This window comes from Carex rostrata, chromosome 2, assembly GCF_964058835.1.
Source record: "Carex rostrata chromosome 2, lpCarRost1.2, whole genome shotgun sequence".
NCBI lineage: Eukaryota > Viridiplantae > Streptophyta > Magnoliopsida > Poales > Cyperaceae > Carex > Carex rostrata.
The window spans coordinates 13,353,788-13,372,151 of record NC_135919.1 but is presented as its reverse complement, the minus strand read 5'-3'; the positions used below and the strand labels follow the sequence as shown (position 1 = coordinate 13,372,151).

Genomic DNA, 18,364 nt, shown 5'->3' with positions numbered 1-18,364 from the left:
ACGCCAGTAGTGTCTCTATATGGAGAGATAATAGGGCATTTACTACCCTAACATAACACTCAAATTGATGGTGTTTACATCTCTCTAGTAGTGTTTTTATATGGCAAGATAATTGGGTATTTACAACCCTAATACAACTCTCTAATTGAAGGTGTTTGGAGCACTCTAGTACTGTCTACATATGGCAAGATAATATGGCATTTACAACCCTAATACAACACTCCTATTGAAGGTGCTTGCAGCACACTACTCCTGTCTGTATATGGCTAGATAATAGGGCATTTACAAGCCTAATACACTTCAATTGAAGGCATTTGGAGCACTCTGGTAGTGTCTCTGTATGGCAAGATAATAGGGCAATTACAACCTTAATACAACACTTCAATTGAAGGAGTTTGGCGCACTCGAGTATTGTCTCTAGATAGAGAGATAATAGGCCAATTACAAACCTAATACAACGCTCCAATTAAAGAGGTTTGGAGCACTACAGTAGAGTCTCTATATGGCAAGATAATAGGGCATTTACAACCCTCATAAAACAATCCAATTAATGTTGTTTGTGGAACTCTAGTAGTGTTTATATAATAGGGCATTTACAACCTCAATACAATACTTCAATCGAAGGTGTTTGGAGCACCCTAAGCGTGTCTATATATGGCAAGATAACAGGGCATTTACAACTATAATACAACACTCATATTGAAGGTGTCTATATATGTCAAGATAATAGGGCATTTACAACCCTAATACAACACTCCTATTGAAGGTGTTTGGAGCACTTTGCTTGTGTCTTTAGATAGAAAGATAATAGGCCAATTACAATCCTAATACAATGCTCCAATTGAAGAGGTTTGGAGCACTCAAATAGAGTCTCTATGTGGCCAAATAATAGGGCATTTACAACCCTAATACAACACTCCAATTGAAGGTGCGTGGAGCACCCTGGTAGTGTCTCCATATTGCAAGATAATAGGGCATTTACAACCCTAATTCAACACTCCAATTGAAAGTGTTTCGACCGCTCTTGTAGTGTTTCTATATGTCAAGATAATAGGGCATTTACAAACAAAATACAACATTCCAATTTAAGGTGTTTGGAGCACTCTAGAAGTATCTCTATATGGCAAGATAATAGGGCATTTACAACCCTGATAAAACATTCCAATTGAAGGTGCTTGAAGAACTGTAGAAGTGTATCTATATGGCAAGATAATAGGGCATATACAACCTTAACACAACACTCCAATTGAAGGTGTTTGAAGCACGCTAGTAGTGTCTCTATATGGAGAGATAATAGGGCATTTACTACCCTAACATAATACTCAAATTGATGGTGTTTATATCTCTCTTGTAGTGTTTCTATATGGCAAGATAATTGGGTATTTACAACCCTAATACAACCCTCTAATTGAAGGTGTTTGGAGCACTCTAGTAGTGTCTACATATGCCAAGATAATAGGGCATTTACAACCCTAATACTACACTCCTATTGAAAGTGTTTGGAGCACACTGCTCCTGTCTGTATACGGCAACATAATAGGGCATTTACAAGCCTAATATAACACTTAATTTGAAGGCGTTTGGAGCACTCTAGTATTGTTATATATGGCAAGATAATAGGGCAATTACAACCTTAGTACAACACTTGAATTGAATGTGTTTGGCGCACTCGAGTAGTGTCTCTAGATAGACAGATAATAGGCCAATTACAAACCTAATACAACGCTCCAATTAAAGAGGTTTGGAGCACTATAGTAGAGTCTCTATATAGCAAGATAATTGGGCCTTTACAACCCTAATACAACACTCCAATTGAAGGTGTTTCGAGCACCCTCGTAGTGTCTCCATATTGCAAGATAATACGGCATTTACAACACTATTTCAACACTCCAATTGAAGGTGTTTGGAGCACCCTTGTTGTGTCTCTATATGGCAATATAATATTTACAACCCTCATACAACACTCCAATTAAAATTGCTTGTGGAACTCTAGTAGTATCTATATATGGTAGGATAATTGGGCATTTACAACCCCAATACAACACTCCAATAGAATGTACTTGGAGCACTCTAGAAGTGCTATGGGCATACCGCACCACACCCAGAGAAGCCACACAACAGAGTCCTTACTACCTTGTGTACGGGATGGAGTCTGTCACCCCGATAGAACTCCTTCAGCCTTCCTTTCGAGTGATGTCCTATACGTCGTCCGACAATGAAGACGCCCGTGCCACCGACTTGGAGTTTGTGACAGAAGTGAGGGAGCAAGCAAGAATCCGCACAGAGGAATACCAGAGACGCATTAAGCGCGCATTTGATAGGACATTAATACCCCGGGACTTTCTACCAGGGGACCTAGTGATAAAGAAGGTTGAAGCCTCAGGAAAGCACGTCAGCAAGCTCGGCCCCAATTGGGAAGGCCCTTACCGAGTCATATGCTCGCGAGGAAAAGGGGCATATGAGTTAGAAGACATGGAAGGACGAAATCTCGTCCGACCATGGAACGCAATCCATCTTCGCAAGTTCTATGTCTAGAATTGCAACATATCGAAATATATCGTAGTCCGCGATTACTTCGTTATATCTTCTTGGCTTTCTGTATTGTTTACCTTTTTATTTTCAAAGGGGATGTATGCCTAACCTTGGGCCTCCATTGGTAATAGGCATCTTGTGCCGTACTTTGTACTATTCAATCTTGTTTATTTATAAGCAACAGTTATGCAATAATGTTTTGAATATGACTAAACGGCGAGGTCCATAAACAACGAAAGCCCAAGAGGCGACGGATCGGACCTCACAGACTTAATAATAACGAGGTTCATAAACAACGAAAGCTCTACGAGCGACGAATTGAATCTCGCAACATACAACGAGGTCCGTAAACAACGAAAGCCCAAGAGGCGACGGATCGGACCTCACAGACTTAATAATAACGAGGTTCATAAACAACGAAAGCTCTACGAGCGACGAATTGAATCTCGCAACATACAACGAGGTCCGTAAACAACGAAAGCCCAAGAGGCGACGGATCGGACCTCACATACTTAATAATAACGAGGTTCATAAACAACGAAAGCTCTACGAGCGACGAATTGAATCTCGCAACATACAACGAGGTCCGTAAACAACGAAAGCCCAAGAGGCGACGGATCGGACCTCACATACTTAATAATAACGAGGTTCATAAACAACGAAAGCTCTACGAGCGACGAATTGAATCTCGCAACATACAACGAGGTCCGTAAACAACGAAAGCCCAAGAGGCGACGGATCGGACCTCGCGTAATTAATAATAACGAGGTTCATGAACAACGAAAGCTCTACGAGCGACGAATTGAACCTCGCAACATACACTACAACGAGGCCCGTAAACAACGAAGGCCCAAGAGGCGACGGATCGGACCTCGCGTACTCAATTGTAATGAGGTACATAAGAAAACGAAAGCTCTATAAGCAACGAATGGAACCTCGCAATAAACTGCACGGCGAGATTCGTTAATAATTAAAGCCCAAAATAGCCGCAGAACGGACCTCGAGGGCTGCACATAGCGCAAGCTCTTTCGATGATAGAACAAAAACTTCGTGGATCAATACGATCAGTACCGTTCCTCTACACCACAAGGCACAAGGGGATACATCATCGGGATCAACGTAACAGTAGATGAGAAAGAGAGGTATTTCCCCTTTACAAAAATTTATCACACAATACATCACAATTTCAAGCACAAAAAAAAAAATAATAATAATAATATAATAATAATAAGTATTTACCGCGTATCGGACGACGGAATAATAAATTTATCGTGTTTACCGCGTATCGGACGACGGAATAATAAATTTACCGTGTTTACCGCGTATCGGACGACGGAATAATAAATTTACCGTGTATCGAATGGCGAAATAATAAATTTACCGCGTCTGTATGAACTGTTATATATAATCTGAAAACATCGGACATATGCCGCTAAACTCAGAAAATACGCTATGAGTACCCACCTCGGACAAAATTCGGACAACCGCGTTTCTTCCCGAGATAAGGTAGATTTTTGTCCGACGTGCAAACAGTATGGGAAACGACAAGAAATGTTCACATGCTTGGAATGCAAAGAAGCATGGCATCCCCCCTGTATAACGGAATACCTACCAAAGGATAAGGATGACCCGAGGTGGCGAACCTTCTTTTGCCAGCCCTGCGCGAAATACTTATCCAAACGACGATATACTCCGAAAAGGAAATACAAACAATGGCAGTCCGATTCCGAATAAGCTTTTCCGAATTAGGGATCTATTGTAACTTTTTGTGTTCACAAGTAGTCAATAAATGTAAGGTGGGAAAAGTAATAAGAAATGTTTATTTTTCATCCCGAGATATTTTATTTTTAGGCCTTAGTGTTCGTAAATGACTTCAAGTCAAAAGCATCCGTATGCGATATCTTTTGACTTCGGGGGCTAATGATAGGGCCATGTTCCGTGGCCCATATAGCTTCAATCTGGGCCATGAACAAGGCCGGGATTAGGACCTCGTTCTGCAAGGCCAACCCGGGATACAATGCAAAGTCCACGATTGAGGCCCATAATAAACTGGCCCAATAAACGGCTTAGACAGCCTACGCTTCGGGGGATAAAAGCCCTAAACGCTTCCTTGAGTCAAATAACCATTTATAACTGGTAGCCACGCCGGTTACTGACCTCGTCTTCCTAACCGCCGCGATCATACGATCATAAGTGGCCACGCTCGCATAACTGTATAACTGATTCACGTTCTGCCTTACCCTGGCAGGGGGAAGGCGGTACGTATCAACCCTATATAAGGCCATCCCTTTCACAGGAAAAGGGCGAACCAAGAGATACACACCTACTCTCTTACACACCTACTCTCTTACACACTTACTCTCTTACACTCATACTCCGAGATATCAGATAGGACAGAGTACGATATCTTCGAGGTTAATTCCCCTATCTCCGAGGTACTCCATATACTTCCGGGATTCGGGATCCGAGATCATCCCTTGATCTCTCTGAATTGTTCCTCCCTCGGCCTGCAACCTCCAGCAGGGCGAGCCCAATTCAACCCAATTTTAGCATACGGCCTGCTACCTCACATAGCCCGTATCAAGGGCATTTACAACCATAATACAAGACTCCAATTGAAGGTGTTTGGTGCACTCTTGTAGTGTTTCTATATGAAAAGATAATAGGGCATTTACAAGCCTAATACAACACTTCAATTGAAGGTGTTTCGAGCACTCTAGTAGTGTCTATATATGACAATATAATAGGGCATTTACAACCCTAATACAACACTTCTATTGAAGGTGTTTGGAGCACACTGCTCGTGTCTGTATATGGCAAGAAAATAGGACATTTACAACCCTAATACAGCACTTCAATTGAAGGTGTTTGGAGCTCTCTAGTAGTGTCTATATATGGAAAGATAATAGGGCATTTACAACCCTAATACAACACTTCTATTTAAGGTGTTTGGAGCACACTGCTCATGTCTGTATATGGCATTATAATAGGGCATTTACAACCATAATACAACACTTTAATTGAAGGTGTTTGGAGCACTCTAGTGGTGTCTCTGTATGGCATGATAATAGGGCATTCACAACCCTGAAACAACATTCCAATTAAAGGTGTTTGTAGCACTCTAGTAGTGTCTCCAGATGGAAAGATAGTAGGGCATTTACAACCCTAATACAACACAAAAATTGATGGTTTTTAGATCTCTCTAGTAGTGTTTCTATATGGCAAGATAATTTGGTATTTACAACTCTAATACAACTCTCTAATTGAAGGTGTTTGGAGCACTCTAGTAGTGTCTATATGGTAAAGATAATAGGGCATTTACAACCCTAATACAACATTCTTATTGAAGGTGTTTGGAGCACACTGCTCGTGTCTGTATATGGCAAGATAATAGGGCATTTACTGTTATATTCCGAAATTCTAAAACATAATTAAATTACTAAATCGATCATTTGGCTTAAATAAAAATTTTAATTAACTTAACGATCGTTCAGAAATTTTCTGACTGACTAAAACGAATCTAAAATTTCGAAATATAAATAATGTATGAAATTATGTATATTAAAATTTAGAGATTTAAAAATAAAATAAAATATAGCACAAGGAATAAAATTATAATTATTCCGTAAATTAGAAACTTAGAAAAATCCGCTACAATTTCTTTGAATTTTTAGAAAAGAAATCGATTTAATTAGATTCGTGTGAATAAATAAGTAATTGAATTCCAAATAAAAGTATAATTATACGAAAATATTCGTACAAATAAAATATAGAATTTATAAAACTCGTTCATTTAGAACTTTTAGATAATTAATTGAATATACATAATTATATAAAAGGAAATCAAATTATTCGAATCTTAAATTGAGAAATAAATATACGAATTTTATGTGCGAATATAGTTACAAAAATTTACGAACTTTCGATTTGAATTTATGAAAGAAACAAAACTTAAACCAATTAAATGAAACTATATTGAAGTTTGGAATTATTTGGACCATTGGGTTCCATCCAGCACGAATCTTAAAGCAACCCCATTATTAAAACCCATTTTTCTCTCTTTCTCTTCTCTCCCTCCCTGTCTGTGCGTGAACCCCACGCCAAACCCCCCTCTTCTCTTCCTCTTTTTCCCCTCTGTCCGTGAGAACCACCCCACAGCCCTCTCCTTCTCTCTTTCCGCCATCTCCCTCCCCTCTCCTCTCTTCGGCCACTGAGGCGACACAGCCACAAAACCCCGCCCCATTCTCTCCTCTCCCTCTGTCTGTGAAGCCCCCACCAGCCCCCTGCCTCCCTTTTGCCTCCCGTGAAACCCTAAACCGTGCCCTTCCTCGCTGACCTACGGCTTCACCACGAAAACCTCCATCTCTTCTCTCTCGTTTTGAATCTTGTTGGATGTTACCACTCAAGCAGTATGGGGCAGCAGGACGTACGATCATGGATCTCGAGGCGAGGCTAGAAGCAAGGTGGAGAAGACAACAACCGACTATGACTACCGACCTTCGCCACGACGTGAGTCGGAAGCACGAATCGAATCTGAAATTTCATTCGGTAATGTTCTAAATTACTTAGTTGCTTCTTTTAAATGTGAAATTTTATGTTTTTCGTATGCGGGTTAGGAAATGATCTTCATGACAACCTTTCTTTGTTTTAATGTTTGTACCGTGTGCCTCTATTGATATAAATTGTAACCGGTACCAGTTTGGTACCAGTATTTTATGATTCTGGTACTGTTAGGGGCTGTTTTGTAAGCTTCCAGCTTTCTGCAGCATTCTAGAGTAATTCTGCAACGTTCCAGGGTCTGTTCTGTAAATTTTCAGTATTTTGACAGCTCTGGGTCAATTCTGGTAAATGACAGGGTTTGTAGTGTAAAATTTCGGATCTGACAGGGTTCAGGGACTGAACTGTGACAGAAAAATTAATTTGTTTAGAAAACAGTCCCTGACTAGGGACCTCTTTGTGACAGGATGTAAAAAGTTGTATGATAAGCCTTTTTCAATGAGAATTTCATAGAAATACTAGTTGCAAAATGTATAGAACTTAAGTAATGTTTTCAAACATAAATTTGAATAAAAGAAAGAATAGTTTGAAGTTTATTTGATAAATTGTGAGCACGGATAATTATTTAGAAACGATAATGCAAGTGATCAAGTAGTGATAAATAACTAGATACTTAAGTGACTCAAATTGTAAACAAAATAAAAATAGAAATAACAGTTGTATTATTTATTATCGCTAAACTAATATAATTAATACACCTAAATTATTATAAAAATAAAGAAAGCATGTATCTAAGTATATATGATAAATATATAACTATATATAAGGAATTATGATTTCTTAACATAATATTCTACAATATATATGGAAGAGGTTATACCATATATTTTGCAAAGACGACATCATATAGCTTTTTAATATGTTTTTAGATGTTCTTATAACTAAGCATAACACACACAGACACACACATATATATTCATGAACTTTCTAACAAACATTATAAGAATGACTAATATAGTTTAACAAATTCTTTGAGACTATACTTACCGAATAATATATGTACATCTACAATAATACTAATTTTATCTAACATTTATAATTAAGGAATTAGCTTAGTAGTTAGTAAATAAGTAAAGTAGGCATTTCTATAAACTAAAATGTGTATAAATAACGGCCATAATATTAAGGACGTAATTATTCATTAATAAATATAATTACTATATCTAGTTATTAAAAATATAATATAGTTTACCTTACATGCTTAATTTTATATGTTAAATCTTATATAGTATATGTCTAACAATGTATTAAATAAAACACCCAACACATAATAAGATAAAAGTTTGTTAAATGTTTTATAACATTTAAGTATTTTTGAAACATAAACGAAAAATATTTATTTTTGGACTTAGATTCGAAACGACAAATAAACAGTAAAATTAGAGTAGTAATAAATAACGAATTGTGCAACCTAGAATTAAATAATGAGAAAACTTGTAAAATAGTTAAAGATTTCGTTTCTAAATTTTATAAAAAAATTACGTATCTAAGTTATAAAATAACTAAAATATATTAAGCTAAATATTAGTTAGTAATAATTATACAATTTATATATTTATTTAAAATAGTAGCATTAGAAATTTTAATAATATATTAACTTTCAAAACCGCATTCGATCGATTAGAATAATTATAGTTAAGATCAAATAAATCAAAGTAAATAATAGATTAGGATATATTAACTAAGTAGGACACGTATAAAATTCCCGTAACCCACGAGTAATTATTTTACGAATATTTTGATATTAGAATTTTTACAAACAATATATCTTCAAATTAAATTATTAAAAACTATAAGTTAATGTAGATTAAAATTAGATTAATTTAAATCAAAGTGAATGATCAATATCTGATGAAATTATAAATTAAGATTAGTGCTAAGCTCGATGGCACGAAAGTAATGATTAATATCTGACAAATCGATTCAGTCAGACTGACTGAATTGGAGACTTTTATAAAACTGAAATAATTGAGAATTTGACTTACACATTAATTGGGGCGAGGGTTAGAATAATTTAGCGTAGATTTTAACTAGTTTAAATTACGTCATCACAGATCAGCAGATCCCGTACGAGTCCAATCCTTGGACTGATCCGACTGACCAGTAGTTCGGAGCATACGCGGAGCACGCTGATTTCGCTGAGGGTTAGCCACAGAGACTCCAGCCCTACAGGTGTGGGATATCTGAATTATTCTTTTCGTGGGCGTACTCTTACCAGTCGATCCATCTGACCTGACATTCGCACTTTATTTTTAAGTAGTTGCATTAAAACTTTAGAGCATGTTTATCCTTTCTGCACTGTAGGTAGAATTGCATAAACCCTGAAAAACCCGAATTTACTGTATTTTAGGAGTGTAGAGTAATTAAATAATATTATATATATATATCTCTTATTTGAATATTGGGTTATTAGTTGTCTTCTTCTCGTAGAAGACTATATTATTATTTTACGTGCATACGCATGCATTGGTGAGAGCTGAGCAGAGCCGAGTGACTTCGTTCCGTCTTGGTGTCACTTGGCATGGGACGGCCCGACAGCCACTGAGCTGAGGGTCACTTGATCCTTGGATGGCTTAGGATTTATATTATATGTATAAACTTGATTATGTATTCTTTTCGATTCATCTTACCATTGCGTGCGGGCCGGACTCGAGCCCTGAGGCACGGACGATTCGGGATTTATTCCTTCCCTACATTAGGAGCTACTTTGCCTAGAACGGGATTCCAAGCCGGGTAGTGTTGGGTAGAATCTTGTACGGGGTTCCAGCACCGGTTTGGGTAGAATCCAAAACGGGATTCCAAGCCGGGTAGTGTTGGGTAGAATCTTGTGCGAGGTTCCAGCACCGGTTTGGGTAGAATCCATGTGTGGTGTCCTATTGGTCTGGCCGGACGGTAGAGTTCTCTCATGCTCATGAGGGAAGAGATTAACTTTTTACGACTTGCATTGTATGATTTCTCCTATTGGATATGTTTGGGTGATGAATCGTTAGGCGAGATGACACACCGGATTTGATATAACCATCGGCTAGTGTGCAGTTCTTGTGGGCAATGCGCGATGTCATTAGGCAACGTGTATCATTGTTCCCTGATCACAGTCCTTGGATTATATTATTCAGATTATTTTGGTAAAGGTATAACCATCGGCTAGTGTGCAGTTCTTGTGGAGCAATGCTCGATGTCACTAGGCATCGTGTATCATTGCACTCTGATCACAGTCCTTGGATTATACTATTCGATTCTTATGATACTATTGGCACGGCACGGGGTGATTTACTTAATTTCATATTATTATTATTATATTTGTTCACACAGTGCTTTGGTACTGGACTCCGACTGGATTTATATCCGATATTTCACCTTGATTTTATTTTGGGTTTATTCCGCATGTTGGCATAATAGAATAATCGCATCATGGCATCATTCAAAGTATGATAAATTATATTAGATATTAATATAGGTTCACACGTGCATATTTTCAATTGCATTCATTTTATAAATAAAAGTGCTTTGACCGTAGAAGATCCCTGAGGGGATAATTCTGGGTCACATACTGGGCGATTCGTCGCTCACCCACAAGTTATTTCGTGGGTTTTAGGTACAGGTTTTGGCGGTCCGCAGCAGGAGATGTCAGGAGCTGTCCCCGAGGGCCACACCACTTGACCTAGTTAGGATTATGCTTTTGATTAGGTTTACGAGTCCCGTATTTTCTGTGTTATATATATACGGGCTCGATAGATCATGTATCCCCTTCTATAGATGGTGTGATTTGGATCCGAGATGGATCGAATTATATGTTATGTATGTGTATGTTTATTTATTTGCTATGTGACTGATGCTTGATATTTATATTATTTTGCTTCCGCTGCTGTTTGATTTATTATTGATGACTAGCCTTGCGTGCTTAATGACTAATTAAACACGAGGCGAGGTTGATCACACCTTAATCCAGAATTCCTGGTTTGGGGTGTGACATTTACAACCCTCCAATTGAAGGTGTTTGGAGCACTTTAGTTGTGTCTCTATATGGCTAGATAATATGGCATTTACAACTCTAATACAACACTCCAATTGAAGGTGTTTGGAGCACTCTAGTAGTGTGATAGGGTTGAAATATGTCGTTATTTTCACTATTACTTAGCATAATTATTGTCATTTATCGAGTTGCAATTGCTTATTTTTTAGAGAATCATATTACTTTTTGTTATTTCACTTGATTTTAGAGAATTGCAGACTTTCAATGATGTGTGGCCTCTGGGCTATGCCGCGCACGGCATTGAGGATGTCACACGGGCTTTTGACTTAGCCGATTTTCTTGTATTTTCTTTATTTTGTATGTTATGCACTCTGTGAGAGGTGTTGTATGCTTCATTTGATGTCCAATTTCGACTGCTATTTGTTCATCGTCGAAATATGACATTTTTGCTTTTTTTTTGTCTAAATACGCAACTTTCTCCAAAACCTGCTTAAATGACTCAAAAACACGTTTGCGGTAAATAAATCAGAAAAGTAACTACTTCACATTAGTTTTTCTTTATTTTTCAGATAAAAAGATAGTGATTTATGCTATATGATTTAGCGTCATCATCAATCACTGGAACATGAAAACACTTTTTATATGGAGAAATCCACAACAAAATTAATTAGCATATCTGTTTCAATAATCTTTAATTTTTTAACATTCCACCGTACATAGTAATAACCTATGATCTACATTTTCAAAAGAGTGTTATTTTAAGGTCAGCGATTGTAATATTGAGGGCTGAGAGAAAATTCTCTCTAAATACCTACTTTACCCTTGAACTCCTCTCTCTTACATCTGTTCATTAATTGAGAAAGTTTATAAAGAAAATGGTTAATAAGGAAGTTTCATGTTTCCTTCAATTTAATTAATATGCTTTGAGTGAAATTCTTTCGTTGGTTTTATTTATTTATTTTCTTTTAGAGAAATGTTCTGGTACCCCGAGCCATCATACCCGAGCACGTTCCCCAAGTAGTTTAACAGAAAAAACTTCCAATTTTGTCTAAATTTCATTTTCAGCGCTAATATCAAAACATTTAAAGCTATGTTTATAACATTTTATAATACTACTCACAAGCATGTAAACCTCTGCCTGAAAGCATTAAAATTCTAAATCTGCATAATTTTATCTCCTAACTACTTTTGTTTTCAAGCCAAAAACGGAAAGATTCCTTTCACTCACTATTTTTTATTTTTTCTCTGATCATTATAATTTATTTTTTCGATGATCCGTGATGAATTTTACGAATCTAAAAATACGAACGTTTTTTATTCGATTTTATCTTTCAAATAAGATCCATGAAGAAATACTTTTGAGTAATTTTAAAGTCATTTGTTTTTTTTAAAGTAAAACTCATGAGCACTTTAAATTTTCAAGTTTTGAAATCTCAGTCTCCAACCATCAAAATTTTCAAGGCTTTGTATATGAGGTTTATATGCTTTGTAAATGAAGTGTTATTGTTGAGATTTATATGCTTTGAAATGTTATTGTTGAGGTTTTAATTCTTTGTACATGAGGTTTATATGCTTTGTAAATGAGCTTTGTAAATGCAGTGTTATTGTTGAGGTTTATATTCTTTGAAATGTTATTGTTAAGGTTTTAATTCTTTCTACATAAGGTTTATATGCTTTGTAAATGCAGTGTTATTGTTGAGGTTTATATGTTTTGAAATGTTATTGTTGAGGTTTTAATTCTTTGTACATGAGGTTTATATATTTTATTCTAGAGATTTAAAGTATTATTAATGAGGTTTATGTGCTTGTACATGAGGTTTAAATCATTTTGAAGCAAACTAAAAAAAAAAACTGAAAGTCACAAAGATTTAAAGTGGTAAAAAAAATTACGACACAAATATAACTCGAAAGTTATTCTTCTGATCTCATTTGAAAGAGAAAATTGGATAAAAAATGTTCATATTTTTAGATTCGCAAAATTCATCACGGATCGTCGAGAAAATTGATGAGAATGATCAGAGAAAAAATTAAAAAAAGTGGGTGAAAAGAATCCTTCCATTTTTGGCTTGAAAACAAAAGTAGTTAGAAGTTAAAACTATACAGATTTAGAATTTTAATGCTTGCAGACAGAGGTTTAAATGCTTGCAAGTAGCATTGTAAAATGTTATGAACAGAGCTTTGAATGTTTGGATATTATTGCTGAAAATGAAAGTTAGATAACATTGAAAGTTTTTTTCTATTAAACTACTTGGGGGATATGCTCGGAGATTTTGTTTGGAGTACAATTATCAGGCTCCTTTCTTTTATTATCTTTTTTAGAATGAAATTATTTCGCTCGGCTTAACTTAACTACCCACTCCAAATACTACGACAAGGCTGAGGAAGTATGCCAGTTCAATGCTTTATCTACTCAACGAGTGCCAGCAGGAGTACTAAATCGGTCCCCTATCTGTGCTGGTACACATTTCATAAATTAGTTACCCAATCAAGAGAATGAATATTCATGTTTTGTTGATGGATCCTGATTGGATTGGTATATTTCTGAAATAACGGGGAGTTGTTGTGGAGTGGATATCTAAAGCAATCGAGGCAATTAAACCGGCACAGGCGGAAGCTACAGCATATAATCCATGACCAGAGATCGTAGCAGGAGGTATGGCAAAAATGGAATATACAGGTGCAAAGCAATGGAAGCCTGCAAGCAGTTCATTGTCCCAGGGACGAACATGAAATTAAGGTAGCTCACTGTTTAGCAAACAAGGGTAGATTCCATCAATGGGTATCTGTATTCATATCTATATTAGATAAATTATAATGAATAAGAATACGATTTGATTATTATTCATCTGTATCCAATCCATTTACACTCTACACAATATCCTTGTATATGATTTATTTTTATAATAATAAATGATCATATTCTTCTAAATGAAAACGTCAGTAATTTGTAAATAAAGAAAAAAAAAAGTAACAATACATTTATTTTCTATGAATCCTGGAGCTAATTTAAAATTAATTTTGAAATAATTATTATTAGAATTTTATTAAATGACATATAAAAAAATTCAACAAGATCTTGCTTCCATTAACTGAGATCATGAGATCAGTAAAAGGATTTCATTCTTAAAATAAAAAAAATAAAAAAAATAAAAAAAAGGGAAAGAAACCAACGAGAGAATTTCACTCAAAAAACTATCAATTGAAAGAGAGACCGAATCGTCTGTCCCCAGAGTCACTGAAGAGTGGACCCCTAGTAAACAGTAACCAGTTAACTTTAACCCTTTAACAGTAACCGAGCTCACCCTGCAGTGACTCTGGGGGCAGAAATTTCCTGCACCTCAGGAGGCAGGAGATCTGATCTCATTGAAGGAACCACTCATGTAACTTCTAAACCCTAAACCCTAGACAATTAATCTCAATTAATCTCAATTAATAAGACAATTAATGAGACAGATGTAAAAGAGAGGAGTCTAAGGGTAAAGTAGGTATTGAAAGATAAAACTTTTTCTCAGCCCTCAATATTACAATTACAGTTGTTGATCTTAAAATAACATTCTCCTTTCCAAAAGCTTGCTGACGTACCGTAGTTTATAATTTTTCTATATGATTTAGGAGTATTTAACAATGATTAGCTTTGACTAGGCAAAACACCATAGCTGCTGCTCCGATAAAATTGAAATCATTTGGAGAATGAATTGCCTCTAAATGTAAACCTCTTATTTGCCTGCTTGTCAATTTACGTATACTGGCTCTCTTATTTCTCTAGTCTTAAGGCTCTACCTACCCCGGTACAAGTACTACTACAAACCTCTTCTAAGTTGTACAAAAGCTTATTATTTGCAATGATTATATAAAAAGAGAAATAAAAATGAAAAATAATTTATGTATCGGAAAAGAAAGAAAAAAAAAATCATAAGATTGCCACCATATGCAACTATGTGGTTTTTCTTTTTTAATAGAATTATTTTTAATTTTTTTAACGGAACAATGACAGTTTGTAGTAAAGTTATTAAAAAAGACTTCACCGATCTCTAGGTTGGATGGAGGCAAAAAACTATTTTCAATGGAGCCATTTTCGGACCAGGCCATAACAACCTACACAATTGGCCACACAAAATACCTCCACCGGTTATGTAGATCGGTAGAGCTCAAAAAATACCTCCACAGAACCACCAGTTCTGTGGATCCGTGGAGCCCCAAAAATTGCCTCCACCGGTCCTGCCTTTACATAATATACGCCATCTGACCAAATAAACCTAAATAAACCATATTCTTTTGGTTAGGCACCTCTCTATGTACGGAATTCATTAAAAGGTCTCATACAGATTTGGGAGAGCTGTCCAGAACCAAGCGCTCTGCCCAACATTGATAATTGGGTGCTGGACTAGATCTAGACCATCCGATCTAAAAATGACAGCACACGTCTGTCCAAAACCATCCAACGAGTGTTAGTGTTTGGATGATCTTTTATCATACCACTGGTCCAAACATTAAATATAGGAATTTCATTTTATCCAATTGAAGATTTAATTTCTGAATTTCAACAACTAATTCCTCTTTCATCAGAACAATTATCCAAACAATAAAAAGAAGAAAAAGTGTAATCAGATATTACAGAATGCCATCAGAAAGTAAGAAAACAAAAACAAGGAAAGGGCATTATAGGTACAAAAGGATTGATTTCTCATTTGATCTTCCTCTTGCCAAATCTCTGGTGGGTCTTGGGGCAAAGAACCTTGCGGCCCTTGGCACGTCTCCGCTTCAGAACCTTCCTACCTCCCGGGGACATCATTCTCTTGAGGAACCCGTGGACCCGTGCCAGCGACTTGCGGGACCTGTTCCGTTTTGTACATGCCAGCGAGGCCTTGCCAGCTCTAACTTCGATCAGCCGGTTTCTGTCTTTGTTTAATTTGTTATGTCCCACACCAATGCTACCCAGTGATAGGCCTGAGAAATTGTATACGAATAATGTCAAGATGGCTGCAAGCAACTGAAAGAATAACTAATAGCCAGTATAGAGAGATCTGAATCTGAAAAACTAATTTTCATATGATGCATGTCTTAACACCAGGGCTGCGCAAATTTAGAGTGCCAGTATTTGCACATGTACAGATCTTTGCACATAGGAAGTGATGTATAAGAAATATCCTTCAAAGAATCCTGAACTCCACCTCAATTTCATATTAATTAATTAAATGATAAAACACACTGCAACATTTTATTTCTTCTGGTAATTGACTGTATTGTGGTCACGCAACAATATTGGTTTGGTACTATAGATATTTGGGTGAATTTTTCTTACCTCTTTGTTTTGTAACTTGATAATTAGGCTAAACTGAGCTCTCAAAAGCACCAAATAAGTGTTTTTTTTTAAATCAATTTAGCCTAGATTAACAAGTACATTACTAATTAAAGAAAAAAAGGCATTTACAACAGAACCACACAGGACAAGCTTAATGAAGATAAATTGACCCTGACTGTTAGCAACAACCAGTAGTGAATCAATGGAGAAAATACTATACCAACAGCCCACAAAGTATAGGACTACTTCAATTACAAAATTAACTTGTTGGCTTGCGCTACTTCAGGACCAAAGCGTAAAACCAAAATTAAAGAAGACGAATATACAAAATGGGGGCGTGAGGGATTAAGCCTACCAGAGAAAGAGGAGGAAAATTCAGCTGAGGTGCTGGAAAGGAACGACGAGGAAGGAGACAGCGCCACTGAAGCCCTCGAGAGGCTCAGAGAGCAGCGGATTGTTGCACTTGCTCGGGCAGATTGAAGGCGGAAGTTGGTAGGGGGAGGAGCGGCAGGGAAGGAGAGTAGACAAAGCGCCATTGCTCGGAGATAGGAAAATAGGAATTCCTTATCCGGAGATAACAATGTACCCCTTTGGGGTGTGCTTTAATTTGGCAATGATTCAGACGATTGCAAGGAAACAAAGGAATTGGGCCATATTGATCTGAGTAGTTCAATCAAAAACAGACGGCCCAGATTCAATAATAAAATTGCATAAATGGCATCACCGTTGCAGAATACTGTATCCAAGCCGAAGATGTAACTGGGATTAGTGTTTGGTAAATGCCCCCCGGGTAGTGTTTGGTAAATGCCCCCGGGGCTCAATCCGGACCGTGTCCGTGTCACGGATATGCACGGGTACACGGGCACGGGTATTAAACGGGCCGGATCCGATTTTTGAAAAAAAAATCCGTGAAAACCCGGACCCCCATACCCTTGAACTCATACCCGTGAGTCCGTGCCCGTGAATCCGTGCGCCCGTGCCCGTGTCCGTGCCTGTACCCGTGCCCGTGACTGTGTACCCGTACCTGTTTTTTTTCAAATTTCAAATTTTTTTAAAATTCCCTCCAAACCAATATATTTTCACATAAAAAACAATATTTTAAACTAATTATATTAGACATGCATAAATTTATTTTATATAAAGTGACTAAAATATATAATTTAAATGACAATTTCATTTGCAATTTAATAGATATATGAAAATTTCATATATTTTAATGAAATTATTTTCAAAATGTCATATTGACAAGAATATCAATTTTTATTTGATCCATCTCATAAATTAATTTCATATATATATTTTTTTTATTTTTAAACACTAAAAGCAATAAAAAAAATTAAACGTCATATTGATTTTCAAAGAAAGAAATAATAGAAAAAGAGAAGAAAAAAAACAGAAAAAAAACATAAAAAAAAGGAAAAAAAAAAACCGGACCACCCGGCCCCCCTACTCGGACCGTCCTGCCCCCGAACCCGTGATGGGCACGGGTATTAAACGGGCAGGGCAAGATTTTTGAAAAAGAAATCCGTGATGCCCGGCCCGTTGTACCCGTGTGCCCGTGATGCCCGTGACCGTGTCTACCCGTGCCCATCTCCCGGTTTTGCCCGGACCGCCCGGCCCAGACCGTTTACCAAACACTAACTGGGATGGAGGATATGGGAATATTCATATTACAAATTAGTCCATGCTATGAATTTATATCTCAACTATGAAAGTTCAAACAGTCAAATTGAACAGTTAAATATGATTTTTCTATTAAAATGTACTTGGAGATCAAATTTTATTTTTTTTATAAATCTTTTATTATATTTTCATATAGATAGAAATTTACTTGATCTAAAAATTCTAGACCATCCAAGAGTTGTAATTTTCTACTAATATATTAAAAATAGTAAAAAGATTTTAAAAAATGTAAAATTTGACCTCGAAGTACATTTTCATATAAATATTCATGTTTACAGTTTGACTTGACTGTTTAAATTTTAAAAAAGAAAAGAAAA

General features: G+C 36.5%; 1 protein-coding gene and 1 long non-coding RNA gene across 2 annotated transcripts; one reads left to right on the top strand and one right to left on the bottom strand.

The window, feature by feature from the left end:
- The first annotated feature begins 6,643 nt into the window (after positions 1–6,643).
- On the top strand, positions 6,644–10,955 carry LOC144550325 (uncharacterized). Its single transcript, XR_013510290.1, has 3 exons — positions 6,644–7,080; positions 9,144–9,261; positions 10,685–10,955. It is a non-coding gene; the product is annotated as an uncharacterized LOC144550325 (long non-coding RNA).
- A 4,648-nt stretch (positions 10,956–15,603) lies between these two features.
- LOC144576195 (Ribosomal protein L34) lies at positions 15,604–16,989 on the bottom strand. Its single transcript, XM_078326490.1, has 2 exons — positions 16,720–16,989; positions 15,604–16,009 (listed from the first exon to the last, which is right to left on the bottom strand). Exons 1-2 carry the CDS (start codon positions 16,898–16,900, stop codon positions 15,747–15,749), a joined length of 444 nt encoding a protein of 147 aa, XP_078182616.1. The 5' UTR covers positions 16,901–16,989; the 3' UTR covers positions 15,604–15,746.
- Positions 16,990–18,364: the final 1,375 nt, after the last annotated feature.

Excerpts from the sequence above, each read along its gene's own strand:
- LOC144576195 (XM_078326490.1), bottom strand. The coding sequence starts at position 16,900 with ATGGCGCTTTGTCTACTCTCCTTCCCTGCCGCTCCTCCCCCTACCAAC. Across the intron at positions 16,010-16,719 it reads ATTTTCCTCCTCTTTCTCTG|GCCTATCACTGGGTAGCATT; the intron begins GTAGGCTTAATC and ends ACAATTTCTCAG.